At 38.3% G+C, this 12,107-nt stretch overlaps 1 protein-coding gene across 3 annotated transcripts in view; it reads right to left on the bottom strand.

Annotated features, from left to right (window-relative positions):
* The window catches only part of glt1d1 (glycosyltransferase 1 domain containing 1), a 33,435-nt gene extending 21,506 nt beyond the window's left edge, over window positions 1-11,929 (bottom strand). For 2 of the 3 annotated variants that reach the window (XM_057831511.1, XM_057831512.1), the window contains exons 1-4: window positions 11,607-11,929; window positions 2,740-2,891; window positions 2,519-2,624; window positions 1,789-1,840 (exon numbers count right to left, since the gene is read on the bottom strand). In XM_057831511.1, the coding sequence (XP_057687494.1) occupies window positions 1,789-1,840; window positions 2,519-2,624; window positions 2,740-2,891; window positions 11,607-11,674 (378 nt within the window). In that variant the 5' untranslated portion in view covers window positions 11,675-11,929. The remainder of the gene's footprint in view (window positions 1-1,788; window positions 1,841-2,518; window positions 2,625-2,739; window positions 2,892-11,606) is intronic. The other variant, XM_057831513.1, reaches the window with a different exon arrangement.
* Between the last annotated feature and the right edge of the window lie 178 nt (window positions 11,930-12,107).

Genomic DNA, 12,107 nt, shown 5'->3' with positions numbered 1-12,107 from the left:
CGGGTCTTAAAATATCATCTGACATTTCATTTAGATTTATCTACATGACATGCCTCCCTAACATTGGGTGGAAGTCTGGGACAGTGCTGAAAGAGTGGCAGACTGGGGTGGTGGTTCCTCTTTTCAAAAAGGGGGGACCGGAGGGTATGTGCCAACCACAGAGGCATCACACTCCTCAGCCTCCAGGGAGAAGTCTACTCCAAGATACTCGAAAGGAGAGTACGGCCGATTGTCGAACCTCGGATTGAGAAGGAACACTGTGGTTTCCGTCCTGGTTATGAAACAACGGACCAGTTCTTTACTCTCACTGGAATCCTGGAGGGGCTATGCTCATCCAGTTTACACGTGCTTTGTGGACCCGAAAAAGGCATATGACCGGGACCCCCGGGATATACTATGGGAGGTACTTCGGGAGAATAGGGTGAAGGGGCCACTCCTTAGGGGCCATCCAATCCCTGCACACCCAAAGTGAGAGTTGTGTCCGTGTCCTTGGCAGTAGGTCCAAGTGGTTGTTGGCCTTCGCCTGGGTTGCTCTTTGTCACCAATTCTGTTTGTGATGTTCATGGACAGGATACTGTATCGAAGCACAGTCATGGCGGAGAGGGTTTACAGTTTGGTGGGTTGAGGATTGCATCACTGCTATTTGCAGATGATGTGGTCCTGTTTGCTTCACCAGCCTGTGACCTGCAGCACTCACTGTCACTCACGGTGAAGCGGCAGGGATGAGGATCAGCACCTCCTAATCTAAGGCCATTGTTCTCTCCAGGAAACCGGTGGATTGCCTTCTCCTGGTTGGGAATGAGGTCCTGCCTCAAGTGAAGGTGTTCTTGTATCTCAGGGTCTTGATCACGAATGAAATCATGACAGCAGGAGTGGTATTGCAGTCGCTTTATCGCACTGTTGCAACGAAGAGGGAGCTGAGCCGAGAAGCAAAGCTCTCCATCTACCATTCAATCTTGATTCCTACCCTCACCTATGGTCAAAAGTGAAGGGTCTTGACCGAAAGAACAAGATCGGGGGTACAAGCGGCCGAAATGAGTTTTCTCAGGCGGATAGCTGGTGGCGCCCTTAGAGACAGGATGAGAAAACACTGCTATTTGTGAGAGACTCAGAGTCGAGTCGCTGCTACTTTGCGTAGAAAGGAGTCAGTATAGGTGGTTCGGACAACTGGTACGCCTCCTATAGGGAGGTGTTCCTGATACGTCAAGCTGGGAGGAGACCCCGGGGCAGGCGTAGGACCAGGACAAGGGATTACATCTCGACACTGGCTAGGGAGCGCCTCGGGATCCCCCAGTCAGAGCTGGTCTATGTGGCTAGGGAAAGGGAAGTTCGGGGCTCTCTGCTGAAATTGCTGCCCCTGCGACCTGACTTCGGATAAGCAGTTGAAGATAGAAGGATGGATGGATGGATGGATGGATGGATGGATGGATGGATGGATGGATGGATGGATGGATGGATGGATGGATGGATGGATGGATGGATGGATGGATGGATGGATGGATGGATGGATGGATGGATGGATGGATGGATGGATGGATGGATGGATGGATGGATGGATGGATGGATGGATGGATGGATATCTATATAGGTTGGGTGTAGCTTTGTGTGAGTATGAAAGAATGTATACAGACAGACAAAATAAAATAAGTTGTGAATAATTTAGGACGTGAATTAATTTCCTTTTTAAGAGTGAAATAATTGTAACACGTTTGGGGGGGAAAAAGGTTGGCGACATACCAAGCTTTGAAGCAATTCCTGTACTATAGAATATAAAAAGTAAAACCATACCAAATATAGCTCTGCATCTCTTTTCAGTTTGTCTGTAAATGCAACTGCAAACCTGTTAAATAGACAACAACATGTCAGTCAATTTTTGTAGTAGCCATTCCAGTAAAAAAAAAAAAAAAAAAAAAAAAAAAAAAAAAAAAAACATTTCTCTTAAAGCCGTGTATAAACTCAAGCTGGAACAATACTAAGACATGAAATGGAAACAACAATAATGGTAAAATACTTCAGTTACGAAGCTAAGAAAATCTGTTTTAAATTTGAAACAAAAATTAAGTAGGTGGGGGAGAAAAAATAATGGGAATTCATATGCATTTGTGTGTTTCAAAAAGAGGCCAGTAAGCTAACAGACATGAGTACATTTCATCACCAAGCTTTGCATGTCAGGTTAAGGGAACTACATGGATTCAGATGTTTTTAGGCCTTCTGAATTGTGTACACTTCCCAAAGGCCCCTTTGATTTATACAGCAGATACCCTCTGCCAGTTTTCATCTTGACTAAGTCTTTGGTGTACCTGCGAGACGTGCATGCCACCACATTAAAGCATAGTTAAGCAAAGAGAGGAATAAAAACTTCTGTTGCTTTGACCCATTACTTACAGAGCCATCCATGTATTCCAGCCACAGAAACAAAGATTTCACTGCATTTCAATTCCTTTTTGCCCACTGAGGTATTGTCTGATATGTCAAACCCAAGACGAGATTCATAGATGCACTGTAATACTAATATCACCGTGCTTTATGCAGAACTTTTTCCATAACCACACGTCTCGTCTCAACCTTCACATCTTCATTGATGTCTGTTCCACCAAAGATAATGCCAAAAGGTACTTGGATGTCTGTTACACATAAATACATTTGTTCAGGCAGATATGAGAAATGTAAAAGGTTTGCTGATCTTTTTGAAGGTTGTATGAAGTTATATAAATAATTGAAATAGAAAGATGCATTTACCTAGCAGAAGTCTGCCTGCTTTGTGTAGATGAATGGCCAGCACACCCTCAAATTGAGGATTTTGTGATAGCAGGTTTGCCATGTCAGAAGAAGACTCAAATTCCTGCGCATGTCTGAGCTCACATGTGTGTCCTGCTGACTCAATGTAGGACCTACAAATGAGGGGAATTCAATATGGATAGTTGTTTGGAAAAGTACTCCTTCTCTTCCTAATTTCTTTGCATATTTATCACACTTTGGATCATCAAGTCATGCTATACGGTATACTAACCAAACGAAACTTAAGTGAATTGAAGATGCAGTATCTAAATGATGGTTTCATTTTTGGGGGAAAAAATTAGCCTATCTGACCCGATTTGAAAAATTAACCTCCTTCCTAGTTTAAAAATGAGTTAATAGCGTATAACCATATGATCTTAGTAAATTTAATGCCTCCTATAAATCGTTTTTTTCCCCCATCTTAGTTCTTTTAGTTCTTTACAGTGGGTTATAGGTCACATTGATGGCGGAAAATGTGTCGAAATGATTTATCATTGTCTCATTTTGCTGGATGAGATACTGCCTATACTGTCATGTGGTTATATAAGGTTCTTGTGACACATGCATCCATTAGTTATACTATTTTTCCGAGATGTACAAGGTCATTGGAGGGCTGACTGGAGAACAGAGCCACAATTTCAAATAAGACTACATTAAACTTTCTGAACGTATAGCTACAGTATTCCTGCTTTAAGATAACATATAAAGTTGTAAACCTGTGCTAAACATATTGTTCAATAATTTAACCATGAAAGTGTATTTAATATTTTTGGTCGAGATTTTTTCAAAACCTAAAGCACATGCATTTTGCACATGCATTTGACAATCTTTGGAAAGACATGAAAAATGGCTTCAAAGAAACATTCTGACCAGTCTGTCCTGGTGTCTGTTTACTATTTTTCAAAGTGTCGGTTTTGAAATGCACAAAAGTTGATATAGACTAGGGCAGGGCAATATTTCAATATAAAAATATCATTAATATTTTTAAATGTGATCTGGAATTAGACTATATTGCATACACTGTAGATGTAATTGAAATATGCACCTTGGAGAGCTTCATTTTAAATAAGGTACCCTTGTTGATATGCACTGTTCATTTGGTTCATGAAAAAAATGCTCTGTCATGTAAACAATAAAATGTAAACAGAAATATTGTACAGTATATATAATTTATTTATTTGATTTTGCCATTGCTCACTCAAATAGCTGGCTTCAATAAATTTTAACTTGGACTGAACATCTGTCTCACTTCGCAAAGAAAATAACGTCAGTGGTATACAGTGGTACCTCTACATACGAATTTAATTCGTTTCATGAACTGGTTTGTAAGTCGAAATGGTGGTATGTCGAGCGGGATTTTCCCATACGAATACATTATAATTCGATTAATTTGTTCCACAGCCCCAAAACCCACGCTAAATCTTCAATTAATACTGCAGGTAAAATTACAAATAGCAATTACACATAAAAAAAATTATAAATACAAATCTGAATAACATAATAATAATAATAATAATGTTACAAATCGGGTTCTAATGTGGTGGTTGTGTTGCTGTGCATGCTGTTCCTGAACGCACCGTGTGACTGATGCGAGAGTAAGAGAGGTACGGAAGAGTGGGAAGCTTTTAGTTTCTCTTTTCATGTTCTGTTGTTGTTGGCGTCAGCTACGGCGGACAGTAGCCGTGTTGTGTTGCACAGGTTTTGCAATAGATAATTAAAAACCTGACAAAGCTGGTGACTTCCTTGCTACAATAGCTTTTTTTTACCACCGTGACCTGCACCAGCCCTTTTGGGACTCATGCATGTTTTCTCATAAACAATGAAATTTCGACGCTGTCATAAATTGTCGCATTTCGATAATGTCGTCATACGTCGAGAGAAATGACGAGTCAAATTTTACATCAGATGTCGAGGTACTACTGTATATCACATATTGTTTTTGTCCATATTGCGCAGTCCTAGTACAGACGTGACTTAAAGTAATAGACAACACCTAGTATAAATTACCAAATGTGAAAGCAGGTTGCACGAACTATTTAAGAATCCAATTGCCTAAAAGTGTAACAGTGTTTGTATTTGTTCCGTACGTCACGGTATGGACATCATATTTCAGTGCACTTAGTTAGCGAATATGCTTGAGTTAAAAAAAAAAAAAAATCTTTGTCAGAGTTAGGCCATGTCTACACCTAGCAGGGTTTTTTAAAACCGAGGATCCTGCCCTAATACGTTCGGGAAAAAAAATTTCGTCTACACCAGCACGTTTGTAGAAAAAAAGGCTTCCACAGCCAACCGCATTCGCTCGTTTTTAAGTATATTCATAACAACGCGCGAAAAATGATTGTCCATAATAACTCCATCCTTCGCATGTGTTCTTCAACATAGGAACAAAGTTTGTCACAGTCAGTAACGTTTCCACAGTTAAATCTTTGGTTATCAGTGTCCACATTATGGCGCTACAAACGCAGAATTTGCACATCTTTACTTTGGATGGCGTTTCGAAGCACCCTCGTCTAAATGCGTGCGTGCATGTGGATGATAGGCCACACAGTAGGAAAAGCCTTCCTTTTTAGCAAACACCCTGCTATTTGTAGAAATGGCCTTCTTTAATCCAGTGGGTGGTAGAGGTAATACGTCTATGAACAACCGACATTACGGAGAAAAGAAGAAAAATCAAAACAGACGAAGATGTAGTTGTCATTGATCACTACTAGAAAGGTTATGTAGAGTGTACACAGTGGGGACAATAAAATGCATGTATTTAGTTTATATTTTCAAATCATAAAATGTTTACTTTCCTCTAGGCCTAATCAGAATTAATTGAAACACTGAGTATTTAATTTTGCACTATTTCAAGAGATGCTTTTTCAGTTTTTGAACTACATTTGCACTTTTTATTTTGGCCTATATGAATATATATCTTATGTGGGAGTGTATGTTCACTGGTATTGGTTTGCAGTTCACTGGTAGTATCTTAATTTGATTAAAAAGTTACCAAGGCTGCCAGCTCGTTAGTGCTACTTGACTTTGTTACCTCAGTTGATCTCTACACAAAAGGGTGGGTTGTTTATTTTTGCACATAAAGTGTGAATTAAAGAATGTTAGGACAATAAAAACACAAATTCACAAGTCTGATGTTTTCTTCTATGTATTTTGCACTTTAATAAGAGCTGCTTTTGAGTTTTAGGCAATAGAACAAACTTTTAACTTTCAAATGCTGTGATTTAAAAAAGCCCTTTTGTTTTTCCTATTATACTGAACCCGTACAGAACTGTGACCCATACCAAGGTATGAACGGAACCGTGACTTGTGTGTACAGGCATGAAAATGGGTCAGGGGTTAAAAAGGTGAGAAAGGTGTGGAGGAAATATGTTCCAGCGTTCTGTCAAAATGTCTTCCGTCGGCAAAACGCCCTACATGTGGCGAATTTGAAAATTTTAATTTTTCACATAAGGCTTAATATTCGAGGTAGCGGGGGTTTAATTAGTGAAGGAGTTCATTTCAACCACCCTTGACTCGCGCTAGCTTAGCATCTCCGGAGCCCTGAAACTAACAAATAACTGGCAAACTGCACAGAATTTGTTAAAATCAACTCCAACGACTAATTAAACCCCGGCTAACTCAAAGATTAATCCTAATGTAAAAAATTCTCAACTTCCCCTTTAAATTAAGGCCATTGAATATGGCCATTAAAATGTTGTCTATAAAGGTTTTAGAGCAATAAAACAAACAACAAAAATGAATGAACAACAATCCTTCAAAGTATTTCATAATGGGTCCATATTATTTTTCAAACAGATCATGTGACTATAGCACCTTAGAGACAGCCGTTTGCATTGCTTAGCCAAAACTACAGCTGAGAAGGCAAGATGGATATTTAGAATTTCTTTAAACCTAAGCTTTCAAAACCTTCAACAACAACTGAGCTTGAACCGAGGATTGAGCACGGGCAGTATCAAAAAGCCCTGGCTGTCGTGTTACCTGTTGTGCTGTAATTCCAAGTGGTGCTTGAATTGGATGCTTATAGCGGTCGACAGTCTTTTTGAGCCACCGCAAAGTTCGCAGCGCATGGAGATATTTTGGTCATCTTTATTGGACAAAAATGTGAAGTAATGGCTGTGTTTCCTGTGTGCAAATGCAGCCATTTGTAGTATATCTCCTGCCTATTTCACTGCATCCTGGCGAGGTAGCAAGGCTATGTTGTTTGGCCGCAAACTCCCAGCGCTCACGGCTCACGAATCATGGTAATACACGTGACCCGTTTTTTTTCCATCCCCGATTAGAAAATGTGACATGTGATGTCACTCCCATGACTACAGTATTCTTCATCCTACATACATTATGGGGCAATAACAAAATAGTAACGCACAGGCATCAAGGAAAGTAATTTTAATCAGATTACTGATTTAGAAAAATGAACGCGTTAGATTGTTCTTTACTGAAAGACAGTAATCAGATTACGGTTACGCATTACTCACATAACGCTCTACTGACAAAACTGCTTTTATATTATCGTTAAATACACAAGCTTGACGCTACCTTAATTTTCACCGGACGCTCTGACAGTGTTCAACGCAAGCTGCAACGAACGGCAGTAACTTTGTCATACCGCAAAATATGAAAACGATCCATTACTCACCAAATTCAATATGCTGGCAAATGCATTCATCTAAAAAAAATTGGGAATGAGACCTCACCCCGTCCAGCGAACGTGAATTTGTGCTTAGGACAAGATCATCTTTCGCTATTAGCGATCTTTGAAGCTCTTTTTTTTTCCTTCTCCGCATACTAACTTGTTTCTTTCTCAGCGGCTGTGATTAACCTCAATGAAGTTGCTCTCCTAGCTAAGCCTTGTCTATCATTCGTCTTTGTAAGTTTTTAGTAACTTTGTGTATTGAATTTGAAAGGAAAATGTGTGTTTTGTTTTTGGCGAACTTTTTCATGAAGCTAAACTGTCGAAGCTACTCAGACGGGGAAAAATACGATTGTACAACGTTTTAAATGTATTCATTTAGTATATTTCAGTTACCACGATTTGAGAGATCAATAAATTGAAGAATTTACGCCTTGTGTTTGGAGTGTTTGTTTTTGGGTTTGCTGGAATAGCGTCACTGACACACGCAGCATCAAACAGGGGAAGGGGTAAGCGCTGCCGCGCCAAGCCACTTCTGGCTGCATTTTCGACACATGAAAAATAACGAATACGTACTACTGTATGACGGAAAATTTTAGTGGTTTTGTAACCGCGACGTTTTCATAGCATGGTAAACCGTGAAGGCAACTGGCACATGCCTACACCCGAACCCCCCACCCCCCCTAAAAAAATTCTCCCAAAAATCGCCATCTTCGTCAGGTTTGTAATCATTTACTTCAGAACTTGTGCAACACAACATGCCTACTGTCCGCCACAGCTGAACATGAAAAGTGAAAGTAAAAAGTATTCTCTCTCTCTCTCTCTATGTAACGTAAACCACATGGTGCGTTCAGGTACACCACATAAAACACATTCGTCACATTAGAACCCGATTTGTTACATTATTACAGGTGTTATTATGATTATATTATTATTCCTACTTTTATTCATAATTTAGTACCAGCAGTATTTGTTAAGGACTTATTTATGGAGGTAGATTTGTGTCTTTATTATTCAATCCAAAAAAAAAAGTTGCTTCAATCAAATAAAAAGTTGCTTCAATCAAAATATATATTTTCAATCGAAGAAAAGTCACTTCAATCAAAAAAAAAATGTGAATGCAAAAACAAATTTGAAACTCGAAGTTGCTTCAAACAAAAAAATATATATTTTCAAAAGAAAATTCACTTCAATCAAAAATTTTAAAAAATTCAATCGTAGAAAAAAAAGGTTTGAATGTGAAAAAATATTTGAGACTCAGAAATTCGCATTTGAGCATTTCATTTTTCATGGAAACTGTTTTCTTTGACTGAAGCAACCCTTTTTGTGTTTGAGCCATATTATGGGTAGGACATTTGTGTTTAAAACATTCAATCCCAATAAAAGTTGCTTCAATCAAAAAACTATTTTTAATCAAAGAAAAAAATCACTTCAATGTTCAAAAGTGAATTTCTGAGTCTCAAATATTTTTTCACATTCAAACCTTTTTTTCTACGATTGAATTTTTTTTACATTTTTGATTGAAGTGATTTTTCTTTTGAATATATATATATATTTTTTGTTTGTTTGAAGCAACTTATTTTTTGATTGAATAATAAAGACACAAATGTCCCAGCCAAAATGTGCTCCAAACGCAAAATGACATTACTTCAATCAAAAATGTTGTTTCAATCAAAAAAAAAAAAAAAAAAAACGACTTACAATAATTCAAAGAAAAATCGTTTTCAAATACATTTTTTTGAGTTTCAAATTTATTTTTGCATTCAAAGACATTTTTTTTTAAATTGAATTGACTTTTTCTTCTATTGAAAATGTATATTTTGATTGAAGCAACTTTTTATTTGATTGAAGCAACTTTTTTTTTTGATTGAATAATAAAGACACAAATCTACCTCCATACTTATTGTAGGTTTTCAGGCAGTGAAACAAATTAATGGAATTATAATCGTGTATTCTTTTTTTTTTTTTTTTTTTACACTTTGTTTTTTATTGCGTTTTTGTTTACAACAGTAACAGTGTGGAGCATCAAACATATCAAAATGACCGACACAAATAGAATAAATTAGGAAGGAGAGGGAAAAAAAAAACAATAAATTAAATAAAAATAAATAAATAAATAAAATGAATAAAGCGAGCCATCCAGGGTTTGTCTGTAGTAGTGAACATAGGAATCCCATCCTTAAGTCAGAAAGAGTTTCCATTTCTCCCAGTATCTTTCACATTTTTCGGCTGAGTTTCTTAAGGAAAAAGTCATTCGCTCCATAATGTAATCTCGTGCGTTATGTCCATCCATTCCGTGACAGTAGGTGGTATTTCTTTTAACCACTTTCGAGTTATTGTTTTCTTGCTTGCAGCTTGCAATATCTGTAGGAGGTACCTGTCTCGTTTTGTAAAACCATTTGGGATGTTACCCAAATAAAACATCTTAAAACTTGCTTCTAATTTTAAACACAAAATCTTCTCAGAAACCATCGCTACATGTCTCCAGAAAGAGGAGATCTTGGGACACTCCCAGAAGATATGGAAGTGGCCCACGGATGAACTTCCACATTTCCGCCAACATTTACCATATTCAGAGTTTTTGCTTTGGAGTTCTTTTATTCTTGGTGTAATGAAAAAACGCATAGTATTCTTCCATGTGAATTCACGCCATAAATCAGAGCTAGATGTAGTAGCCGCTGTTTTACATATGTTTGACCAGTCCTCATTGGAAAGTTTTATTCCCGCCTCCCTCTCCCATCTGAATTTGATGTATGTAGTGGTAAGGTTTTTCATCCTGTGTAGTGCTAGGTATGTTTTAAAGATCAGTTTTTTGGTAAGTGTGCCTCTTGAAGCATCCACAAAGATAGTAGTTATTGGGTGTCTGTCACGTTCATTTAAAATGCTTGTATTAAGATAGTGGCGTAGTTGAAGATATCGAAAAAAGTCGGTCTTCCCCAGACCATATTTGTCTACCAGTTGTTCGAAAGAGTAGAGGTTGCCTCCTGATGTTAATGACCAATATGCGGTGATGCCTATGCTACACCAGTGTTTAAAACCACCGTCAGTTTTTGCGGGAGTAAAGTCAGTGTCATATGCCGGCCACCGTAAAACCTTTGCATCCTTCTCAATAGTTTTATTTTTAAGTATACCAAGCCATACTTTTAGTGGCACTCTAGTCCAAGTAGAAACTTTATCCAAATAAAATGTCAATAATACCTTGTTCCCCAGTATAGATGAGATAGGAATGTGAATTTGTGCTTGGTCCATTTCTTTCCACCTAGCATCGTATGCGGGGTCACACCATGCAATCAACGTTCTAAGTTGAGCAGCTTTATAATAATTTTCCAAGCATGGTAAAGATATGCCTCCATCCATTTTAGTCAACTGAAGTGTAGCATACTTTATTCTAGGTCTCCGATAGTTCCAAATAAAATTAGAGATTAATCTATTCCATTCGGTAAATTGTTTAGTGTTCACCTCGACTGGGAGAGCCAGAAAGAGGTATAGAAACCTGGGGAGTATAATCATTTTTATTAAATCAATTCTTTTATATAAATTCATTGGCATGATGGACCATCGGTTCAAGTCAGCTTTACTATCACCTGTAAGGGGAACAACGTTTATTCTTATGGGAAAATCCTGCTTGTATAAGACCTGGAACGAATTAACTTCGTAAGTAGAGGTACCACTGTATTCTGATTTCAATTTGAAAACAACAAACGTGTTATTTCTTTCCAATTTACAATTATGTGCCATGCTGTGCTGTTTCCTTACAAGAAATCCTAATACTTTACAACACATGTGTTGGGTTACAGACAATGCATGATGATTTAGCTAAAGCTGACACAAGCAGATGCACAAAAAGCAGCAGAAACGTGAACAAACCTTGTCTAGAACTTAAATCATTGGCTGCCATTGAAACCACTAGACGTCCAATCTATTCTGATTGGGATTTCTGGTAGCCAACTATCGCTGCCAGCCTCTCCCAGTTAAAGTAGAGTGGACGTGCAGCGCCGTCAATGGCAATGAAACATGCATTCACAGCCAGTCCTCCCACTTGAAATGAATATAAATGGTTGTCAATGGCACCCAAGGATGCTGTCCGCAGTGCTCGGGTTAACAATTAACTCTAAACTCTGCTCCATTGTTAAATGCAGTCACACCTGAAATATCAATGCATCACCTTGAACATGCAACTATCGTGAAACAAAATTACCTTATTCGCTCTGCTGTTGTGTGATTTCCTGATTTGGGATCGAGAACAGCAAGAAAAAGTAATTTCATTTTTCACCCCCAATAGCCGATAAAAAGCAGAGGCTCTGCGTGTCAACGTTACAGAAAAGCAAGCCCGATCGAATACGTTTTCCAAGACGCTTACTCATCACTTAGGAATTTACAGTACAGTACTTCACTTGAACAGGTTTACGTGTACGTCCGTCATTTGATTCCCTGGAAACAGTTTTTTGGTAATGAGACGGTTCCTCCTTCAGAACTGCACTTTAATATGTCACAAAATAAACACAGAGCTGTACATATTATGTACATTTCTAGCAAGTTTATCACTGCGGCAGGAGGTGGCGGCATATAATAAGTGTAATGTGCGTGTATACACAGTAGCCCCACTTCCTCCTTTTGACGTTGTGACGTCAGATACTTTTTAGCAGATATGTATACAACCTGGATTCGCTAAACGCCATATAACGGAGCGAAGCACTAT

The sequence above is a fragment of the Corythoichthys intestinalis genome, chromosome 3 (genome assembly GCF_030265065.1).
Source record: "Corythoichthys intestinalis isolate RoL2023-P3 chromosome 3, ASM3026506v1, whole genome shotgun sequence".
Taxonomy (NCBI): Eukaryota; Metazoa; Chordata; class Actinopteri; order Syngnathiformes; family Syngnathidae; genus Corythoichthys; species Corythoichthys intestinalis.
Note: the sequence above shows the minus strand (reverse complement) of the source record. Positions and strands in the feature narration are given on the sequence as shown.